The 24193-nt window shown below is 44.4% G+C and overlaps 1 protein-coding gene across 11 annotated transcripts in view; it reads right to left on the bottom strand.

Annotated features, from left to right (window-relative positions):
* Nucleotides 1-24193, bottom strand: part of CACNA1A (calcium voltage-gated channel subunit alpha1 A) — a 322216-nt gene that overhangs the window by 163571 nt on the left and 134452 nt on the right. For 10 of the 11 annotated variants that reach the window (XM_037818099.1, XM_037818097.1, XM_037818096.1 and 7 more), the window contains one exon: nt 22251-22390. The exons of the other annotated variant lie outside the window; for it this stretch is intronic. In XM_037818099.1, coding sequence (XP_037674027.1) covers nt 22251-22390 — 140 coding nt within the window. The remainder of the gene's footprint in view (nt 1-22250; nt 22391-24193) is intronic. 11 annotated transcript variants of the gene reach the window in all.

The following is a 24193-nucleotide window of genomic DNA, read 5'->3' on the forward strand; positions in this document are numbered from 1 at the left end:
GTTGCAGAGTTGGTGAACTAAATTCTCATCACGTGGGTGGTCCACAAGTTTATCTTAAAGTCGTCTTGGGCTGAAAAGAGTAACCGCAAATCTTCCATGGAGGATATATCTTCATCTTAGGCCTCAAAGAATTCCCTCCAATGATGTCCCAAGGAAAGTGAGTCTCTCACAGTGAAGAATAATGAAACACTCAAGGGAAAAAAGTTCCCTAAGAACTAGTGGAAACAACAGATAGCAGAAAAATGTCATAAAGACTTTAGACAGGTAAGTTATCAGGCACCGATTATAAAATAACTCCTTGCATAGTATGTTTAACATAATGTAAAAATAAGACATGGTTAAAAATACTGATAGGGCAGCAGTCTCAATTTTGCCCCATAGGGGACATTTGGCAATGTCTGGGAACACTTTTGGGTGTCGCCATGGGGATGGATGGTATGGTATGCTAATGGCATCTAGAGGATGAGAGGAGCTGCTAAAAATCACACAATGCACAGGGCAGCCCCTACAGCCAAGTATTACCCAGCCCCAAACACTGCCACAGGGAAACAGAGCTGTTGCAAAAGATGAAGCAGGTTGGGAAAGAATTAGACAGAACTTGTAGAAATGAAAAACTTAACCGGAATAAAAAACTGCACGAGAGTAGTTAACGGCAGGTGAGCCAGAGCCAGAGGGGGATCTTGGGAACCAGTAAGAGGTAGGTATGTTTATTCTCCCCATTTGACAAGTGAGTACACTGGGTCACTTTGCTGGCTGGGAAGCAAATCTCCAATTGGCATGGGTCTGACTCGAGGTTGCATGCGTTCCACCACCCTGCTATTCCCTTCAGACCCAAGAGAATTGTTTCCTCTCCCTGTATTTAGTTCCTACTTGTTATTTTCTATGGCAAAATATTTTTGGGAAAATAGAATTTGTCTAAAATGCCTGACAGAAGAAAGACACATTTTATATTGCACGAGCATGCAGGCAACATTACCTAGCGAAAAAAAGAAAAAGAAAAAAAAATAGGAACAGCAATTTCCATCTCTAAGTCATTTTTCTTCCATTAACTAAGTGCATCCCACCATTTACAGCCAAGGGGATTGGGGGTATTTCTCTTTATGCAGAAGCAGAAAAAAATGGAAGAAATGCTCCTATAAAATCTTCTCCCTATAAGATACTGGAACCTGGGATCTAGGGCTCAAGGCTACTCCAGATCCATAACTGCAGGGTTTTCAGCTGTAGTATCTTGAACAATTTGCTTAAACTCTCTGGGCTTCAGTTTCTCTCTCCATAAAATAGGGATCATTAGATTCTGGGACCACACTCCAGAGTATGAATCCCAGCTACAACACTTGCTAGCTGTGTGACCTTGGGCCAGTCACTCAACCTCTCTGTGCCTTTGTTTCCCCACATGTAAAACATTAGCTAATAGGGTCCTTGTGAGGATTAAATGAGTTAAAATTTATAAAGTGCTCAGAGCAGTGCTTGGCTCATAGTCAATGATAACTGTTATTCTTATCACAATTTAAGCCAATTATTTGGTTAATGTCTGCAGTTTTTGCAAGGGCAAAAACTAGGCCTGTCTTGTTCACTGCTGTATCCCCAGGGCCTGGCGTGTGGTAGGAACTCAGAAAATGCTTTCAGAGTGAATAAAGAAGTTCCCCTTTACCTGTCAATATCTTCCCAAACGCAACAAAAACCATGACCACCATTTACTGACCATCTGCCCCAGAGCAGGCTCCAATGGCAACATTGCAGTGCTCTTTTCCTCTCATCCCCACAATGATTGTGGGAGACAGGTGGCATCACCCCATTTCACAGAAAAGGAAACTGAGGGTCTGAAAGGCCCCACAGCCAGTGAGCAAAAGGGCCAGCATTTTCTCCATGTCCACCCTGATTCCAAAATCCAAGCACTCAGCCACTTTCTGCCATCTGGAATCTTCCCTTCAAGCTGACTGCTCTCATGGATTTCACAGTCAACTCATATGCCCAGAGAACCTTCTCACTTGTACCTGTTTCTTGTCCTAGATGCTTGGCTCATTCCCTGCTTCTTACTGGGCAAGTGATTTAACTCAGTGCCTCAGTTTCCCTGATTGTAAAAGGGGGATAGCAACAGTGTCTTTCTCCTAGAATGGCTGTGGGGATGATGTGTCTTACACAGAACAAGCCTCCAGAAGTGCAATCGTTTCTATTCCGCTCGTCGATTAATACCTGTCGTTTTGACCCCTGCGTTGACCTCTTCAGACTCACTTGCCAATTCTTGGGTGGGTCTTGGACCCCTGCCCATGAGCTTTACTTCCCCCAAGCTGACTTAATTCATCCACTCCTTCTCCACCCAGCCTCTGCTGCTGTGTATGCGAGCGTGTGTCCACACACACGCACGCACACACACACACATCCTCCCTCTCTCTTCTCACAGCCTCTTCAGCCACTAAAATTAGCTCTATTTCCAGCCTACACCCCCAGCGTGCCTGTCCTGGTTTCTCTCTGGGCTCTCAGCCACTTGTGATATTGTGTCTCAGATGCCACACGCTGCTTTCCTGATGCCATGGCCATTTCCTGAAACAAGGGGTATTTTGAGATGCCGGTGATGGTAGGGTGAGAAGGGAGGGGTCTCCCACCTCCTCCACCCAGGGTGTTTTTACAAAGTCCCCACAAAACTATCTGCCCCCCACTGTGCCCCTCACCCCGCTCTCTAGTTTCAAAGTGTCTGTGGAAAACTTCGGAGCTGGTGAGGTCTCCAGAACCCAAGCGGGTTAAACATTAAAAAATGGAAGGACAAGAGGTAAATTGATCGGCGTACACGGGTCAAGAAGGACAAAGGCCTAGAAAGAGCGGGCAGGGTGGGTGCCCTGCTACCTCGTCATGGCAAGGGCTCAAAACCCCTTGAGCATTTTCCTGGAACAATTCATTCAACGAGTTATTTGTTGAGCACCTACTGTTTTCCAGGCCCTGTTCTAGGCTCAGGGACAGAGCCGTGAACAAAACAGACAAAGGTCTCCACGCTGGTGGAGCTGATGTTTGAGTGGGAGAGACAGTCTATAACCAGTAAATAAATAAATATGGTTTGACAGATGCTTGTCAGGTCCGTGCAGAGAAATAAAGCAGAGAAGGGGGAGTGGGAGGTCAGGAGTGGGGTGGGGAAGTTTTGAATGACCGTTAAGCAAGACCCAGAGGAAGTGAGGAAGCCATGTGGATATCTGCAGGAACAGTGTTCCCGGCGGAGGGAACAGCATATGCAAAACCCCCGAGGCTGGACTGTGACTAACGTGTTTGAGGAACAGAGAGGAGACCAGTGTGGCTGGTGCAGAGTGAGTGAGGGAAGGAGCGGGAAGAGGCGAGGGCAGGGAGGTGAAAGGGCAGACAGTGCAAGGTTTATGGGCACACGGGGGGGATTTGGGCTTTTGCTCTGAGTGAGGTGGGAGCCATAGAGGGTTCTGGGAAGATGAGGGTCTGGTTCAGATGCCCTCAGGCTGTTATGACGGGACAGGCTGGGGGAAGAGGCAAGGTATAACTTAAGAAACAAGGGAGGAGGCAATGGAAGACTGAAAACAGGACCGCATCAGGGTGGGGCTCACGAGGTGGTGAGAAGTGGGTGGATTCTGGGTAGATTCTGTAGGTGGCACCGAGAAGATTTGCTAATGGGTTGGATCTGGGGAACCAGAGGAGGAGAGGAGTTGATGATGACCTTGAGGTTTGCAGCTGGAGCACCCAGGGAGGACAGAGATGCCTTTACTGAGACAGAAAAGATGGCCAGAGGAGCAGGTTTGAGGGGTAGGGCAACGAGCAGAGTTCTTTAAGAACAGTTGTACTTGATTCAACACCCCTAAAGTCTGATGAAGAAGACTGCACCCCCAGAGCCACAGATCAGGGACTGAGGTGGGGGTGAGGCTGACCTTGAGCTGGCTGAGGGAGTGCAGGTCAGATCAGAAACCTTATCTGTAAATGGGGGTGCTAACAGTCCCAAACTTAGGTGAGACACGAACGGGAGAGTCTATGCAAAGAGCTCAGACAGTACCTGGTATGCAGCAAGTGCTCAATAAATGAGAACAATTATCATTATCAGTATTATTACTAGCAGTAAAACCGTGGCTGTGCATCCAGCTAAACTCTCCCAGGTAGCACTGCAACTGCCAGCCGCCAGCCTCTTAGCAGTAGATGTCTAGAACCGAGGTCTCTATCTCTGCTTCCCATGTCAGCAAATAACAGAAAAGAAACCTTCGGGCCATTTATTGAGGATGGGGGATGTAAGCCTCAACCCCAGAGCCCCTTGGTCTAAATTCTGTTCTGCCACTTCCTTGAGGCGTGGCTTGGAGCAAGTCTTTCACATTTCTGTGCCTCGATTTCCTCATCTGTGAAATGGGATAACAACCGTTCATGCCGCATGGGGTGGCGGGGACAGAATGAGACCTCTGTCTGTCCAGCTCCTAGCCTAGAAGTTTCACTTGCATTCACTGTATTCATTCATCCTGAGAAATGGGTAGGCAGAGCCCGATTTCACAAATGAGGAAACAGGCTCAGAGTGAGAAGGTTTGCCAGAGGCCAGTGGAGTAGGGGAGATGAGAAGGCAGGGTCTGCCTTCTGCTCTGGGTGAGTCCCTCAGCTAACCTGTCCTCGTCTTCACACCTGCAAAATGGGGACAATGACAGCAGCTACCAAGGTGGGGGGTGCTTGAAGGATTAAAGGTTATTCATTCAAAGTGTTCAGAGTAGCACTGGGTTCATGTCAAGTTCTCAATGAAGGCTGGCATTTATTGTGGGTCATTCATCTGGAAGCTGCGATAACCCACGTCTGTGCAACTCCACGGTCCGGCTCTTTCTTACTGGATTTTGCTATTGAACCGACAATTAAAACCCCCTGCAAATCTCCTCTGCTTGTTCTTTTAGAAAGGTCTGGACTTTGGAAAATGGAAAATTAGGGGCTCCCGCTGTGCTCCATATGAAAGTCACCCAGAATGCCCCCATTGGCTGGTACAGCTCTGGGAAAGACCAGATCGAGAAGAGACTCTTGGCTGTGCCTGAATCCTGCTCTAGAACGTGGCTGCATCTTCTCTGCCACTTTGCTCCTGCTTCAAAGCAACAAGACTGCAATAAACGGTATCCCATTCTTCCATCTGGCCACATCCTGGCATCAACACCTATTCAAACCTATCCAAAGGTGTGATTTCCCCCTGCCACCAGCTATGAGATTCATTCACTTATTCATGCATTTATTTGCATATTTATTCACTTCTTCAATATCTTTACTGAGCCCCATTCTCAAGTCCTGTACTAGGATCTGGGGTGTGCTCCTTATCCTCCAGATGAGGGAGACAGCTGATTAATGCATAATCAGATGGTGAGAGGTGTTCACGCATATGCTACCAGTGCCCATAAAGAGAGGACCTAAACTGGCTTCACAGTGGGCATGAGGTGGGGAGGTCAGGGAAGGCTTCCTGGAGGAAGAGACAATGAATATCAATAAACATGCACATCAGTAAACATCAGCATGCCTAAGTGTCTTCCTGGCAACTTGGTCCCCTTCCCAGACCTGTGGACCTCCCCACAATGCAGCAAACAAAGGGTTAATACTTAGTACTATGGGGAGATGGGGGGCTCCTTTCTATTGGTCAGTGCCCAAATACTCTGGATACTGAATATTTTAAGTATCATCTCTGAGTAAGGGTTAGCCAGATACAGAGGAGACAGCCTATTCCAGACAGAGGCAACGACATGTGCAAAGGCCCTGGGGTGAGTAATGTTGCTGTCGGGGGAAGCTGGTGTCCCTTTCCCTATACTCTCCCTCTAAAATGCAATAGTGCATGGAAGCCCGGCTCTGCAGTGGGGAAGGCCTGTGTCCAAATCTTGGCTCTATCATTTAGCTGTGTGACTTTGGATGAAAGGATAAGTGATTTTCCCTTTCTGAGCCTTATTTGTGATAACATCCAGGGAGCTGTGGCTTGATGATGCTAATGCATGTGAAGAGCCTTTCAAACAGCAGGTGCTCAATTAATGCAAGTTTCCCTTCTCAGAGGATAACTTCCCCGACTGGCCTGGGTTATCACAAACCAGGAATTGCTGGAGGGAAGAGAGGTGGAAGTCATTAGAAAAGACGGCAGAAACAACAACAACAAAAAAGAAGGATGGAGAAGAGGACAGGATGAAACCAAAGGCCCCCCATGAAAACACCCCAAGTCCAGCCCTCCTGCTCCCTGAGCTGATGGAATCCTGAGCAAAGTTCCATCCCGCTTTGATCAGAAGCAAATGGCATTTCAGAAAACAAAATCGAAAGCCTCCACTGGCAGAGGGAGCTGGGCTACTTGGCCACAAACTGCACCGAGGTAGAGGGACAGGCGAGAAATCTGTTCCCTTGATTCAACTGCCAAGAGCCCAGAAATCAGAGATCAGGTGGGATCTGATAAAAGCCAAAGGTATCTGAGGAGGTTGTGTAACTTCCCCCACCTTTATTTCTAGGAGGCTAGAACTTTTGTCGGCTTTTGCTTTCCTTTCCGCTTTGTGAGTGAGGAGGTAATCGTGACATACCATTCCCGTTTACTGTTAAGAGTTGGGAATGGAAAGGAAAGGAAGGGTGTTATGCATTGGCTTAGAGAATTCACAGCAGAATACCTAAGAGAGGAGGAACCGGTCCACAATGAAACCAATTAATAACTTCCTGTATCCACACCCTTTGCCATGTGGTTGTGTTGCTCCTTCTGCCAAGAGTTGGAGTCCATTGTCCCTCCCCCTGGCTCTAGCTGGCTCGTGGCTTGCTCATGAGCTGCACCATGGGAACAAGACCAAGCTAGCCTGATGGAAGACATCCCATCCAAAGCCATCTGAGACCAGCCTACAGCCAGCAAACACCCAAACCAGACAGCCACCCAGATCACCCACAGCTGACCACGGCTGCCTGAACAAACACCCAGCTGAGTCTAGCCTAAACTCTAACATGCAGAATCATGAGCTAAACAAATAAAACAAACAAATAAACCCAAAATTCTTGTCATTTTAAGCCACTGGGTTCTGGGGTTGTTTGTTATTATGGCAATATATAATAGACACAAAGGTGTATACAGAAGAGATGGACACAAGGTGAATAAAGGCAGATTTTTAAAATAAAATATTCTGCCTTTAAATGTATCCATTAACCATAAGTAAAAACAAAAATTCAAACACTCTCTAGAATGGTTAGAAAAGTGAAATACTTTCCCAGGCTCCCTTGCAGCTAGATGTGGCCAGATGACATATTTATGGCCAGAGAGATGTAAGTAGAAATCTGATGGACGGCCTTGTGGGAAAGATTTTGCTTTGCCTGATACAAAATTGGGAAGACCTGGAGGGGGACATCCAGTCTTTGCTTCTTCCTGCCTTGAATGTGGATGTGATGCTTGGAGATCCAGCAACCATCTTGCAACCATGAGGGAAAGGCCAAAATAGACTCTTGTCAGCCACAGCCAAAACAGTGTCCACCCCAGCTGTTCTGTAATGTGATAAAGATAAACCTCTAATTGTTTATGCCACTGTGAGTAGGATATTCTGTTTCTTGCCATTGAACACATTCTTATTAATCTCCAAGTATTTCCTCATCTCTGGGCCACACAAGATTCCACAGTAAGGAAAAAGGAATCATGTTCCTCCTTTCTTTTCCAGGCATAAACACACAGGATGCTGTGCTATCCCTTGTATAGAGGCTCCTCGAGGCTCCTCTATTGATAAAATTCTCACTTTTGTGTGAAAAAAGCCCAGTTTGCTCATTTCTTCCTTCTGGAACAAATTATACTTTTTGTACCTGCCAAAAACAATAAAAATATTGCAATCTCATTCCAACCCTCAAGTCCTAGATCCCACCTGGATCTAGCTTGTGTCTTCTGCTTAGAATTCCCTGCCTTCTGTTCACTTTGACCTCTGCTCTTCTCAGAACAGAAATCCCATGGGACCTGTGATACCATGAAGGAGAGAGAGTTCTTTATCTCCTGAATATCAATGGAGCCAAAACTCCCCAAAGGCATGGGTTTGGCTTTCAGCTGCCCCTTATTTATCCCTTCTCTACAGATCAGTTACTTGTACTTCCCATCAGGCGCCAACAGGGTGAGCCTCATTTCCTTCTCACTGCCAAAAACCCCGGAGCTGAAGTGACTCTCAAAGGACTTCACCAGGAAACCTAAACAGTTGAGGTGTAATTCATGCCAGAATTAAATAAGGGTAGCCAGTGAGGCAGACACTGTCAGACCTGCGCTCATATCCTGCACTGCTCACTTTGGACACTGAGGACGTTCTAACCGCAAGAGTGTGTTCAGCTCAAAGGCAGGGCAATCTGGAATAGCCAGAGTTAATGCCCCCAGAAGGAGCTCTCACTCCAGCCCTTTCTCTGCTTAGTGGGATAACTCCCAGGAGCGTGCTCCACACAGCTTCCCAAAGTTCCCCAGAGGCGTAAGCTCCAATTGCCCACACGGTAACTCATTTGCTAATGCAACTTTTATGGGATGCCTTCTCTCCCCTGTCATGTTCCCCTATTCCCAATTTCCTGGTGTTACCAAATGAATTACTCGCCTTCTGATCTTTGCCTCAAGGTCAGTGGGATTTCTTGGTTGCAAACACCGGAAACCGACTAGCTGTCTTAGGCATAAAAGAGATTTTTAGGAAGCGCAGATAATTAACGGAAGGACTGAGAAGGTGCGGGGAGGGAGCTTGGAAAATAGGCAGGAACCAACAGACCCTGTGGCAGGAGCAAAGCAGCCCGCCTCTACTGCAGCAGGCTGCCACGAAGGAATCCAAACCATCCTTTCACGTTTGAGTTGCTTACTCCAACTTTCTGGGTGGAAGTCTTGTGATGGGTTGAGTTTCAGTTGCATCTCTTGACTGATAAACCCCTCTTCAACTTCTGAGGAAATCCAGCAGGGTTACATACCAGGGAAGTGGGATCTCCCCAAACTGGAAGGTGGCATTGGATGTCGGGAACCCGACTAACAACAGCAAATGTTCGCTACAGTTAGCTAATGGTCTGTGGATCTGAGCCTGGAGCAAATAGTAATAATTACTATCATCATTATAATTATAGTTATTAGTCTTAAAATAGCTAATATCATTGAGCACTCATTCCAAGCCAGGTTCTGCTCTAAATGCCTTACATGTATTATCTCACTAAATCCCACCTCTTGGGGTCAGTACATTTATTATCCCCATTTTACAGATGAGGGAGCTGAGCCCCAAAGAAGCATCATCTCTCTTCTTCAGACCATTCATCGGTAAATACCATCCATAGATCCAACCCACCATGTGCTGGACAATAACTCATTAAATCTTTAAAATTAAACTGTAGAAGGCAGGGACCATTTTTACAGTAGAGTAAACCAAGATTTGGGGAGATACAGTGACTTGCCCAAACTCACGAGGATTGGAAACAATGAGCTGGGTTTTGAATATGTTTTGACTCTACTGTACCCCTACTTGTGTATGTATACTGGATACCCTCTCATTTAGAGCTTCCGGTGTTTGCAACCAAGAAGCAGCTGAGTCACAAAGCAATGCTTAAATTGGAAGAATCTACTCTTGTACCTTTGAGTGTAGGACTCGTGTTTGAAACCATTTGTTTTTCTGTCTGTGGTATCTTAATACATCAGATATGTCATCCCCAAGAAGTGGTCAGCCAGAGTTGTACTTCAATTGCTGCTGCTCTGATACATTATATTCTACCTCTCTGAGAGCTTCTCAAGTGCATTTTGTGTATCTCATGGTGTAAAACCATCCCAAACATATCCTCCAAATTTCATAAGAATCTGTCCAGATGCTCTGGTATGATGCAATCATGCCAAATTTTATTTATAGAGATATATATAATACGTGAATTACATATTTTCTTCATCTCTCTAATATGCCCACCATCCCATCCTTCTGTTAAAAATTTTGCAAAGGAGAGGGAAAAGACCCAGGAAATCAAGATGTTCCCCAGATAAGATCGTCCGACTTATTTATTACCTCTGGCACAGATGGTAGGAAGCACCAAATGTCTTCCTCCTTTCTTTCTTTGCCAAACCTTCCAAAGGAGAGAGCCTTTTCTTCTCAATCAAACCTTCACCATGGAGATTTCAGGCAACCACAACTTCTTTATGGACAGTCCTGTCAAAGGCCCTTTTTCCTCTTAATTACAAAACCCCAATGTCTCTTCTCTGCTGCAGCCAACATAGCTGAACACAACTTGCTTCTCCTAAGTGCCTGTCCACTGTGCCTTCTGCTTCCTTCTCTATTCCTCTTCCTCCCCCCGATCCTTAAATTTGGGCATTTCTCTGTGGTCCTGTATTCTGAAACCATCATCACTACAGGGTTCAATCATGTCCCGGCTTTAACCACTGGTCTCTTTATAGAATGGTTCTCAAATATGGAGACACAGTCAAGACCTAACACCATGTCTTCATCCATCTGCTACCGCATGTTTCTACTCAGACATCTCACAGGGACCTCCGCATGGTTGAAATAAGTTCCCAATCTTCTCACCAGAGGTGCCCCATGATTACCATGTTCTGGAGTTGTTTTCTTTTTCTGGTGAAACAGCCCTAAATCTATCCTTTCATTCTGATATCCATGATCTTATTGGAGTCCCAAATCATCTCAGACTTGAAACCATTTTGATTCCAGGACTTTACTCCATCATAATCAGCAACCTCCTCCTCCTCCGCCTTGGCTCTATTTTACCAAGCCTCTACTATGTACTAAAAATTATCCTGTTTAATTTTCATCTCAACCCAGTGAGGTAAGTATTAACATGAGCCTAATTTAGCAGATAAATAAAGTAAGGACTAAGGAGAGTAAACCATTTGTGTGAAGTCACACATCTTCCAGCTGGTACAGTCAGGATTTGAGTCCACATCCCCAAAGCACTTTTTACTATGATGATGTTAAGTTCTGGTTTTAAAGTCAATGCACAAGGGAAAGATTGCATATACTCAAAAATGCCCTGAAAAACTTTTAAAACACCTATGAAGTACAGTATATATAGTTTTCTGTATTTAAGCCTGGAGAGAAATATTGGTGTACTGTATAATGTATAGAGTAATATATGGTATAAAAGAAGGAGAATATTATTATACATTTGATAGACATCATTGGTTGTTCTCACAGCCATTTTCCCCTCTCATCCTTCCTACCGGCAGAGTCAGCTTCCCATAAAATGGAAAAAATGTCAATACTCGTGTTCCCAGTTGAAATTGTAACTAGAAATGGTCATATAGCCCAGGAATGGCCAATATAAGGTACGAGGGAAGTTTGTTGGGGACGTCTGGGAAAATTTACTCCTGGACAAAAGAGAAAAGCCTCCAAGGAGAGTTTTCGCTTCTCGCCATTACCTTCCTGCATTGGGATGAGGCTGCAAGGGGAGGAAATGTGGCAGCCATTTTGCAACCTTGAGGTGACAAACCATGAGGTCAAAATTCAACATATCAAAAAAGATGGAGTGTAAGGTGGAAGGACATCACTGAGCCATTCAACTAAACTTACTTTTTGCAGATTTATCTTACTGGTATACCCTTTCTAGTTGCTTCTTTTGTTACTTGCAGGAAAAAGCATTTCTAACTCTTACACTGGGTTCTATGAATAACATGTATCATCCTTGTTCCTTGGGAAAGCTCATAAATGGAATGATGGGAGGAAATGAACTCACTATTTAAGCATATATTCTTCCTTTATTTTGTGTGTGCATACCACACACAATTTTTTGGAAGCCAAATTTGCGTAAGATGTAATTCTGCTACACGCTTCATAGTTTAATGCTTTGAAAATGTCCAGGGCTATTTCTAGTCTAAACTCTTCAGTCTGGTTTACGAAGACCTCCCAGCCTGATCATCCTATCCATTCTATTTAGCATCACTGGAATACCACTAGGAAGCAAAGGAAACAGCCCCAGATACACTCTAGTGTTCTGAAGCAGAACTTGGGAGACTGAGATTTCGTTTCTGGCTCTGTCCCTGATGCATCCTGAAAGTCTCTGGGTGGCCCCCAAATGTGCCAGTGAATAGTGAAAAAACAAATTATGTCCCATGTCTCTTCAGAACTGCAAGCAAGCAAGCAAGCAAGCAAGCAAATAACAACAAAATACCTTGGCTCTAAAATCAAAGCTTCTTAGGGTTGGGAAGGGACTCCTAAGTGTAAAATATTTGATACTCCTTAGCCTATGTTTGTTTCCAAAAGAGGATTAGGCACAGGTGAGCTACACACTTGAAAAATACACACAGGCTGCCTGGTTCAGTGCGCAACCTGCACAACCCTACACAGCATACCTGAGAACACATTCCTGTTCAGACCAACCCTCTTGCATTCAAACCTGTTCATATTTGTGCCAACTTATTAATGCCAAGTAGCTACCAAAGCTGACATCAAAGTAGTTTTAGTCCACTCAGAGCCATTATGTGTAAGACACACCACAACTCCTGGGATAGGGTTACAGCCATGGGCAAGCACATTGTAGCCATAAGTAAATGCAACGGTTAGTCCCAGACTCCTGACCACACATCTCATCTAGACTGGCAGGCAAAAATGGGTGCTCAGGGTGAGGTTTCCTCTGTCTCCAGATAAAGCACTGCACAGCCAAACACTCAAAACATTGGCAGGCTAAGGGACTATCGATCCAGTCATTCAGTCACAAACATTTATGGAACACCTACTGTGTGCCAGGCACTGGGAATAAAACTGTGAGCAGAAGAAACCAAAATCCCTGCCCTCTTAGACCTGACCTTCTCATTCAGGCTATAGGCAAAATGAATGAATGAATGAATGAATGAATGAATGAATAAATAAATAAATAAAATATCTAGTTTGCCAGAAAATGATGAGTGCTGTGGAAAAATCTCAAAGGAAAGGGACAGCAAGTGTTGGGGGGAGTGTTAACATTGTAGCTAAGGGGCCAAGTGATGCTGGAGTAAAGTCCTGAAGATGAGGGTTTGGATCAAGCAGAAATTTGGGGGAAGGGCATTCCAAGAAGAGGGACCAGCATGTGCAAAGACCCTGAGGCAGTACTGTGGCTGGTGTGTTGGAAGAACAGAAAGGAGACCGGTGCAGCTGGAGCTGGGTAAGTGAGGGGGAAGGCAGGAGCAGATAAGGTTTGGGAGATGATGGGCCAGACTGCAGGGCTTCATGAGGACTTGAGCTTCTACCCTGAGTGAGATGGAAACCGTGGGAGTGCTCTGAGCTGAAAAGTGATTTGATCTAATTTACGTGTTAAAAGGATCCCTCTGGCTGCTTGTGTTGATAACAGGCTGTGGGGCAGGAGGACAGAAGCAGAGAGACCCAGGGGAGGCTGCTGAAACAACCCAGCTGAGAGATGACAGTGGCCTCAGACCAAGATGTTGACAGTGAAGGTGGTAAGTGGTGAGATTCTGTATGTTAAAGATATAACCTGTAGGGTTTGCAGAAGGACTGGCCATAGGGTTGGAGAAAGCAGGAGACAAGAATTTTAGCCTGAGCACCTGGAAGGACAGAACTGTCATCAGTGAGATGCGGAAGATGGGAAGGGACAGCTTTAGAAGGAGGCTCAGAAGCTAGTTTTGGGTCTTGATTGTGAGATGCCTATGAAACCCCCAAAGAGGAGACTTCAAGAGAGACTCAAACTGCAGATTTAGGTTTGTGAAACATCCGTGTAGAAGGGGTATTTAAACCCTTAAGACTAGAGGAGATATCCAAGGGAATGAGTAAAGCCAGAGAAGACAAAAAAGAGGGACTTTCATTTTCCTATGCCAATCCCCCCTTCCCCTACAAATCTCAGCTTTACTTCTCTATCACATGACCTCACTGAGGGTGAGAACCTTCTGTCCCTGCCAAGAAAGAGGGGGCATTGTCCAGCCTCTACAATCCCTGTAGCAAGATGGTGTCTCCAGGTCCTGAACTACCACCTGCATAAAGCAAAGTGCAGTTTCTCCCACTTGGCAGCCTTTGCTTCAGCCCGAGGCACCCGCTTGTCCCCCGTTCCACTGAGATTTCCTCTGCCCGCCGGGCAGCTGCCTCCCTGCCCGGGTGAGAAGACTCATTAGCCCTGCAAACTGTAGAAACAGCGGCCAGACGCCCCTCTGCGGCTGCCTGGCGTTCGTCATGATTCAAGAGGACAAGACTTCCATCAGATTCCATACCTGTGGAGAGATGGATGGCAAGGTCTTCTCCAGCCCCACAGGGAAAACAGCCAAGAAACTCAGGACCTCGTTCCTTGACACTCTGCAGAATGACGTCAACTGGCCATCTGGCTTTCATTCAGGAAGGAAGAGGATGCGAAGCCTTTGTACAAAGTGGGTGTGTGCTGGGAGCTGTCCAGGGTTCTGAAAACCATAACTGCTAGGATCCCAACCATTGTGCTCTGAGTTAGTTTGAGTTCCTCTGAAAGCAGACCCCAGGGCAAGGACTTGGGTGTAAGTGATTAACCAGGAGGGTGATCCAAGGAATGACAAATAAGGGACTAGGATGGGAGGGATTGGCAGAAGGCACAATGAGTGAGTTTCATTGTGGGCAGCTGGGGCTCAGTCTCGCTGGGACCCTCTGCCACTACAGAATGAGCAATGGGGGAATTCAGGGAGTTGGTAGACAGATCCCCTCACTCCCTGGCTGAGGGATACTCTTGGAGGTGTATCTAGTGCAAGGACTGAGCAAACTGCCGCGATGTCAGAGAAAGCCGTCCAGCAGAAAAGCAGAGAGAAGCAGTGGTGGAGGACAGTGCCCTATGGATACTTTGATTACAGACATCTGGCCTCCAGAACTGTAAGACAATTAATTTCTGTTGTTTTAATCCAACCTATTGTGGTACTTTGCTTTGGAAGCCCCAGCAAACCAAGAGAGCTCCTTTATGAGTAAAATAAACGAGTTGCATCACCCAGAGTACATTCAGCCCTACAATTCATTGATGCTACAAGACAAAAGTCAACATCCTTCCCTGCTGCCCACAACGTACTTAGGTCTTTCCCTTGCCTTTGATTCTCAACACAACTGTCCAAAACCTGGGGCAGTTTCTAGGACCTTCTCAAGAGGAACATAGTCACAAAGTATCAGAGTAAGCAGTCACCCAGAACTCATCAGCCTTACTCCTTATCTGATGCCAAGACATTGCCATAAACTCTTGGACTACTTGACTGTCCCTTTCAGTGGGATGTTCCCATATCCTAAAAGAGCTTATTGACTTTCCCAGAACACTCTGATTATCAGAAGCATTGCCTTGTTCCAGCTTAACAATCATTTAATTTTACTGAGCATTTACTAGATGTCATGTGCCCAAAGATACAAAAACAATTATCTTCATTCCTTCTCTGGCAGTGTTCACAATCTCTTTTTTTTTTTTTAACATGCATCACTATATTGTATTATCTCTTAGATATTTACATATACTTGAGTATTACAGTAAAATCTCTATCTGTCTCAGAAATATAGCCAAGCATCTGAAATCTCCCTTTCACACATTTTCAGTGCAACGATCAGACTTTCAATACAATGGAAACACATTTTAAAGGGGGTTGATGGCATTACAGCTAGTACTTCTCTGAAAACCTGAGCTAAGCAGAATGAATGAAAATACACAAGTGAGGTCTTTCCTGCCAAACTTCACACAAGAAGGCAAAAATTTTGAACGTCCATGAACAAATGAATGGTATTTTAATACTGCAATTTACTTAGGAATGTGAGAAGACAATGAGTTACTCAAAAGTGCTTGTTACAGTCATCATTCTTGAAACGTCAAATTAATACACTCACGTTCCCTCCCTCCAGAACACAGAATTAAGATTTAGTGCATTTACCCCAACACTGACATTGAGCAGAGGGCTAGACGTGCGGGGCTCACCTGCCCTGATTCTAGCTTATATATAACCCATCAGGAGACTAAACAGCCCTTGGGAATTTGACGTAGTGAAATTTGAGCTTTGTGCCTGATTTGAAGGAGACAGAACCATCGACAAGAAAGATGGCTGAATATCCGAGAAATAAGAGTGAGAAAAGCAACAGAAGGGAATGCAGAATGAATAATAAAGAAAAGAGAGGGGGAAGAAAAAGGAATAGAATCTAGAATACTGGTTCTTTATGGTTCTAGGGCTCTGGACCCCCACTGAGAATCTGATGAAAGCTACAGACCAGAAAAAAATAGACATACATGTGCTATTTCCTGTATACATTTTCAGAAGATTCATGGATTGACTTAATCCCAACCATGAGTTTCCAGTCCGGGACCTATCTGTACCAGATGAAGAATTTCACATTGAGAAGTTCATCGGATGTCAAGAAACTAGAAAAATGACCACCTGCTTGTGAGCAGGGAGCAGATACCAATATCCAGGTAACAAACTGACCCCTCAAATGAATGTCCTTTGACTTTACGATCACTTATTGAGGCTTAGTACACACTTGACAATTCACAAGCTTCCCAGGTGATCCACAAACCATTTTAAGAAACCAGGAGTTTTTAAGGCTCTTTCCTGCCAGCAAGGTCAAGCCAGCCCCTGCCGCCAAAGGTCAGCCCCCAGGGAGCTTAAATTGACACAACCACTTTACAGAGCAATTTGGCAGTATCTGGCACAGCCAAAGGTGCATACAGTGCACGACTCAGCGATTTCACTCCTGGGTGTACGCCCTGGAGAAACTCACCCGCAAGAAAAGAGGGGAAGCTCAGTTCAAAATAGCCCAGTGCTGGCAACAACACAAATGGATAAAAACCTGGTAGAACATTCATCCCACAGAATACCATTCAGCAGCAAAAAAGGATGTGTGAGAACTATTCTTATGAGGTTAATCTCACATTGAGTGCAAAGGACAGGTTGCAGAAGAAAACATGCACAAAGATGCCATTATAGAAAAACTTAAGGCATGCAAAACAGTACCATAGATTTCTCAGGGATGCTTACTTAAGTAGAAAAAGTGTAAAGATATAAATGGAGATGATAAGCACAGAATTCAGCAAAGTGCATCTGGGTGGGGAGAGAAGGGGATGTTGGTGGAAAGGAGAACACGGGGGTCTTATGTTATATTAGAAGTAGGTTTCATTTTGGTGGTGGGTTGCTTCATCACCTTCTGCTCCAGCCACTCCAGCCTCCTCAGTGTTCACCAAATACACCAAACACAGTTCAGCCTCAGGGTCTTTGCACTTGCTAATCTCTCCACCTGGCATTTTCCTCCTCCAGCTATCTGTGTGGCTCACTTTCTCATCTCCTGTCTTCGTTTCCTGGAGTTGCCATAATGAGGAACCATTATGGTGCCTTAAGACAAGAGAAATGTATCATCTCACAGTTCCGGAGGCCAGACCTCTGAGATCAAGGTGGTGGCACAGCCGTGCTTCCCCCGAAACCTGCAGGGGAGGGTCCTTCCTTGCCTCTCTCTGGCTTCTGGTGATGGCTGCCCACCCTCGGCGGTCTTTGGCTGCATCAGTTCAAAGTCTGCATCCATCTTCACCTGGACTTATTCTCTGTGTCTTTTCTCTCCTTCTTCTTTTTTTTTTTTTTAAATTCTCATTTTATTGAGATATATTCACACACCACTCAGTCATACAAAACAAATTGTACATTCGATTGTTCACAGTACCATTAGATAGTTGTACATTCATCACCCAAATTAATCCCTGACACCTTCATTAGCATACACACAAAAATAACAATACTAATAATTAAAGTGAAAAAGAGCAGTTAAAGTAAAAAAGAACACTGGGTACCTTTGTCTCTTTGTTCGTTTGTTTCCTTCCCCTGTTTTTCTATTCATCTATCCATAAACTAGACAAAGGGGAGTGTGGTCCTTATGGCTTTCCCAATCCCATTGTCACCCCTCATAAGCTACATTTTTATACAATCGTCTTCGAGATTCATGGGTTCTGGGTTGTAGTTTGATAGTTTCAGGTATCTACCACCAGCTACCCCAATTCTTTAGAACCTAAAAAGGGTTGTCCAAATTGTGTGTAAGAGTGCCCACCAGAGTGACCTCTCGGCTCCTTTTGGAATCTCTCTGCCACTGAAGTTTATTTCATTTCCATTCACATCCCCCTTTTGGTCAAGAAGATGTTCTCCATCCCACGATGGCAGGTCTACGTTCCTCCCCGGGAGTCATATTCCACATTGCCAGGGAGATTCACTCCCGTGGGTGTCTGATCCCACGTAGCGGGGAGGGCAGTGATTTTATCTTTCAAGTTGGCTTAGCTAGAGAGAGAGGCCACATCTGAGCAACAAAGAGGCATTCAGGAGGAGGCTCTTAGGCACAATTATAGGGAGGCCTAGCCTCTCCTTTGCAGCAACAGTCTTCCCAAGGGTAAATCCTGTGGTAGAGGGCCCAACCCATCAAACCACCAGTCTCCTATGTCTGTGGTAATGTTAGCAACCATCGTCTCTCTGCTTCTTATAAGGACATTAGTCCTATTGGATTGAGGCCCCACCATACTCCAATATGACCTCATTTTAATTTAACTAATTCTATTTGCAAATAAGGTCACACACACAGATAACAGGAGTTAGGATTTCAACGTATCTTTTTGGGAGTATGATGGTTTGGAGCTGTTCTGTACCCAAGAAAAGGCCATGTTCTTTTTTTTTTAAATTAAATTCAGTTTTATTGAAATATATTCACATACCTTGCACTCATCCACAGTGTACAATCAACTGTTCACAGTACCATCATATAGTTGAGCATTTATCACCCCAATCAATTTTTGAACATTTTCCTTACACCAGAAAGAATCAGAATAATAATAAAAAATAGAAGTAAAAAAGAACACCCAAATCACCCTGCATCCCACACAATTTTTCATTTAATTTTTGTCCCCATTTTTCTGCTCATCCATCCATACACTGGATAAAGGGAGTGTGATACACAAGGTTTTCACAATCACACTGTCACCCCTTGTAAACTACAATGTTATACAATCGTCTTCAGGAGTCCAGACTACTGGGCTGGAGTTTGGTAGTTTCAGGTATTTACTTCTAGCTATTCCAATACATTAAAACCTAAGAGGTGTTATTTATATAGTGCGTAAGAATGTCCACCAGAGTGACCTCTCGACTCCACTTGAAATCTCTCAGCCACTGAAACTATTTTGTCTCATTTCACATCCCCCTTTTGGTCAAGAAGATACTCTCAATCCCACGAGGTCAGGTCCAGATTCATCCCTGGGAGTCATATCCTGCGTTTCCAGGGAGATTTACACCCCTGGGAGTCAGATCCCACGTAGGGGGGAGGGCAGTGAGTTCACCTGCCGAGGTGGCTTAGTTAGAGAGAGAGAGGCCACATCTGAGCAACAAAGAGGCACTCAGGGAGAGACTCTTAGGCACAATTATATGCAAGTTTAAGGCTATGTTCTTTTAATCCATTTCTGTGGGTGCAGATATGTTGCAGGTGGGAGATTTTGGTTAGGTTATTTCAATTGAGATGTGACCCACCCCATTCAAGGTGGATCTTAATCCTCTTACTGGAGTCCTTTATGAGAGGATAAAAGACAGAAAAAGCCAAGAGAGATTAGAGAAAAACAGCCTTGGAGAAGCTAAGACAGGACCTACAGAAGCTCAGAGAGGAAGCCACTGGAACCAGGAGCTGAAAGCAACGAAACCCGGGACGAAAGGACCAGCAGACACTGGCCATGTGCCTTCCCATGTGACAGAGGTGTCCCCGATGCCAGCAGCCTTTCTTCAGAGAAGGTATCCTCCTGTTGATGCCTTAATTTGGACATTTTCATGGCCTTAGAATTGTAACTTGTAAGCTAATAAATCTCCCTTGTTAAAAGCCAGTCCATTTCGGGTATAATGCATCCTGGCAGCTTTAGCAAACTAAAACAGGGGACCTCAATTCAACCCAAAGCACCTCCTTCAGGTCTTTCTTTAAAGTCACCTTCCCAATGGAGTCTTCCCTGGATACCAGACCCCTGAACCTAATACATCCCACCTCCCTTCCCTGCTTTATTTATTTTTTTTCAATGTTATTCAATTTTTTGGAGATACATTCACATACCATACAATCATTCATGGTGCACAATCAGCTATTCACAGGACCATCATATAGTTGTGCATTCATTACCCCAGTCTGTTTTTGAACATTTTTCTTGTACCAGAAAAAGTGAAAATAAGAATAAAAAATAAAAGTAAAAAAGAACACCCAAATCATCCCCCCCACCCTATTTTTTCATTTAGTTTTTTGTCCCCATTTTTCTACTCATCCATCCATACACTGGATAAAAGGACTGTGATCCACAAGGCTTTCACAATCACACTGTCACCCCTTGTAAGCTACATTGCTATACAATTGTCTTCAAGAGTAAAGGCTACTGGGTTGCAGTTTGATAGTTTCAGGTATTTACTTCTAGCTATTCCAATACATTAAAATCTAAGAGGTGTTATCTATATAGTGCATAAGAATGCCTGCCAGAATGACCTCTCAACTCCATCTGAATCCTGCTTTATTTATTTTTTCTTTCTAGCCCTTACCACCATCTAACTCACTAGATATTTCACTCATTCATTCATTTGTTCATGCATTCATTCATTTATGTTGTCTGTTTCCCACACCAAAACATCAGCTCCACAAAGACAGGGACTTTTGTCTGTTTTGCTCACTGCTGGGTCCCAGAGACTAGAACAGGGCTTAGCATACAGGGGGTGCCCAATAAATATTCATCAAATGAATGCATGCATACCCAGGTCTTAGTATAGTATTCTCTACTTCTCTTTGAATGCCTGAACAATTTTTATTATAAGTGTTCTTTCAACAACAGTAATAAAAAGCCAGCCACAGGGCTGCTCCACAGACAAGTTTCCTAGTGAGATAAGAGAAAAGTGCCCAGTCCCATAACATGTACTTGGAACTTGCCAAGGTCCCAAGCAACAAGAATGTGGGCACAGCCAATAGAAATGCCTCCGTGAACACCTGAGCCCAACAGAGCTGGCCCAGAGTCCTCATAGCAGACCACACATATTGAACACCTCTACAGAAACAGCCCAATATGACATCACTCCTTCTGCAAGAAAGCAATGGTGCTCTGGAACAAATGTGTTCAAAATCTGGATTGCAAGGGTGCAGCCAACAAAGCATGGGCTTTAAGATTGATGACATCTCCCAATGGAGAAAGGAATTGGATGGGAACTAGGACACCAGAGAGGAGAGCTATGAGGAAGGTTTCTTAATGATGATGAGGTGTCTTAGAAGGGAAGGGACAGACTCAGCTCAGGGGAGAGGTGGGCAAGGTAAAAGAACTGGGAATCAGCGTGAGATGGCAATGGCCAGGCTGGGAACTGATAAAGGGCTCTGGGCTCTAGAGAGACCAGCTGGCTGTTCATCAACCCCTTTCCCTTCACTTCTAAGCACAGCCTGATGTTTCCCAGCTTCCTTTGCAGCAACGTGCAATCACATGACTCAGTTTTAGCCACTGGGATACGAGCAGAAGACAAATGGGTCAGGACCCGGCCAGCCCCATAAAACCTCCCAAGTGTCATCTTCCATGCTCTTTTGACTTCCATGGTTTGATATGGACAAATATGGAACCCTTGGAAGCTGTGGGTTGATGATGAGGAGCCACAATATGGCAAGAGACCTTCAATCACCGGAAGAGGGAAGCATGCCAATTAGGAACACCGTTTTGGACTTTAGATAAATGAGAAAAAAGCTTCTGTGGCGTGTGTGTATGTGTGTGTGTCTATTTGTATCCCCAGTTTGGGACTTGTTTGTTAACTCATACAAAGTCCTTGAGTCCCCTTTCAACCATAGTTTGTTGGGTCCATATCTGAAAACCCCTCAAAAGGCAGTGACTCTGTACTTTATTTAGATAGTTTTTCTCCACAGTCCTAATCAACAACTCCTTGTTTCCAGAAGTCCTAAATAAACATTTACCAACTTTAATTAAAGGCAAGACATCCCTAAGCAAGGCAAGAGAACCACACACACACCATAGTTGAAAACTTGAATTCTGGAATTGCCTAATCTTGGGTTCAAATCCCAGCTTCACCATTTACTAGCTGGATGACTCAGGCCAGTTACTCTCTGGGTTTCAGTTTCCTCAGTGGTCAAATGGGAATATTATTATTTCCTAATCCATTGGGTTATTGTGAGGATTACATGAGAGCATGTATATAAAGCACCTTGGAAGTAATCAACTACAATAAGGCTATTATTCTAATTGTAACAGAAAGTATCCCCTGTAATGTGCAGCAGAGATATGAAACTAGGAGGAGAAGGAGGCAGATGTGCATTAAAGAACATGGGGGAGGGGCTCAGACTTCCCAAGCCCAGCCTGGGACCATACCAACAGTTACCTTTCCAAAGTTCTCACAACCCTTCAGCAAGATAATAAAAAAGAACATAGTGCACGCCGCTTACCCTGTTAGCACCACCACGAAGTCCATCACGTTCCAGCCATTCCTCAAGTAAGAGCCTTTGTGGAAGGCAAACCCAAGGGCGATGATTTTAATTCCAGCCTCGAAACAAAAAATTCCAATGAAGTATGGTTCTGTGTCATCCTGTAAGGGAGGGAAGGTAAGTTAGCATGTTTGGCTGGATGGAGATGATGGTCTATGGTATCTACAAGAGGATGGTTTAATCAGGAAGCCAATCCATCGGGAGACCTGTAGCCACCTCCTTCGTGCCTCCCTGACCCTCTGGCACTCTCTGCCCCACAAGGCATACTGACTGGAGACTTCTGCAAGAGAAGCAGAAGCACACCGAGGACACTGTCCTTCTTTATGGCCACTCAGTCAAGTAGAATTGTGTGTTAGAAGCTGCACCATCCAATATGGTAGCCACTTGCCATGTGTGGCCATTTACATTTAAATTAATTTAAAAGAGATAAAATTAAAATTCAGTTTCCCAGTCACTCCCACTAGCCACATTTCAGGCAGCTGTCATATTGGACAGTATGTGTACAGAATGTTTCCATCACCACAGAAAGTTCTACTGGGCAACGTTGGCTTAGGGTGTTTGTTTGTTGCACATGGTATTCAGGAGCCAGTGTATAACCTTTTGAGGTTGTAACCTATGCACAGACCTCACTCCCAAACCTTACACTCATGCATGATTCTCAGCTGTTACACAGTAGCACAGCCACTCAGGTTGTTGAGGTATTAAAATAACACCTCTGCAGTGGTTGGTAAATGGCCAACCCTTCCCACTCCCTGTCTGCTGAAGGACTTTCCACTAGGTCTGGCTTCTAGCTGATAGTCTAACATAGTTAAAATTAAGCTGTAAGCACCAACAGAGCCCCATGTGGACATTTTCCCATCTCTTAAGGCAACATTTCCAAAACTTTAATCATTGACATTCTGCCTTCATGAGTTTTTCCCCTATCAGTTTGCCACTGGTACTACTATTTGCTTGCTATTTTTTTTTTCAACTGGCTACTTTTACTTAGCCTCATCTTAAGCAAAAAAAAAAAAAAAAAAAAAAAAAAGTCTTGGATTTATTGGATTGCTAGGCTAATTACATTTTTTAGAATACACATTATAATACATACATTCGTACTAAAATGAAGTCTTGAGACCACTAATACTTTGAGAAAACCTGTTAGGATTTAGTGGTTTCCAACATCCCCCTCTCTCCAGGTTCGTTGCCTCGTCAGATGCTGGGACAGTAACCAGGGTTTTCTGAAGCAGAGAAATGGGGATAACTGGGAGATTCAGAAGGGATCTTAGTTCTAGTTTTCAGCTCTGTTGATATTCTCTGAATGAGCAACTGGATTCTTTTTTCCTTAAAGCTTTTATTTTGAAATAAGTTCACACTTGAGCAATGGGACTTTGGTGTCCAGAGCTGATGTCCTCCTATAGGACAAGTAAAGTGATATCATGGGGAAGCAACCAATCAAAAGTGAGAATATGGAATATTGTTCAGGGCCACTGCTCTGGCTTCTACAATAAGACAGAGCCAGGAAAGAGACTGCCACTTTAGATTAAGAGTCTTAGGTGATGTAACAACCAAATGTAGACCATGTTCGGGTCTTGGTTCGAACAAACCAACTTAGAAAAGACATTTCTGAGACGATTGTGGAAACTTGGTTACTGATGGATCTTGGATGATTCCAAGGAACCACTGTTGATTGTCTTGGACATAAATGTGGCACTGCAGTGACATAAAAAAATGCCTGTATTGTTACCAATACAGACTAAAGTATAGGGAGGTGACTTGGCATGTTGTCTGGGATTTGCTTTAAAATACTTTGGCTAAGATAGAGAGAAAGGGGAGAAAGGGCACAGAGGAAGCCAAAGGGGCAAAAACTTGACAGCTGTTGAATCTGGGTGATGTTTTCACAGAGTTCACTGTATTCTTCTCAC

Source organism: Choloepus didactylus, chromosome 25 (genome assembly GCF_015220235.1).
Source record: "Choloepus didactylus isolate mChoDid1 chromosome 25, mChoDid1.pri, whole genome shotgun sequence".
In the NCBI taxonomy this organism is placed as follows: domain Eukaryota; kingdom Metazoa; phylum Chordata; class Mammalia; order Pilosa; family Megalonychidae; genus Choloepus; species Choloepus didactylus.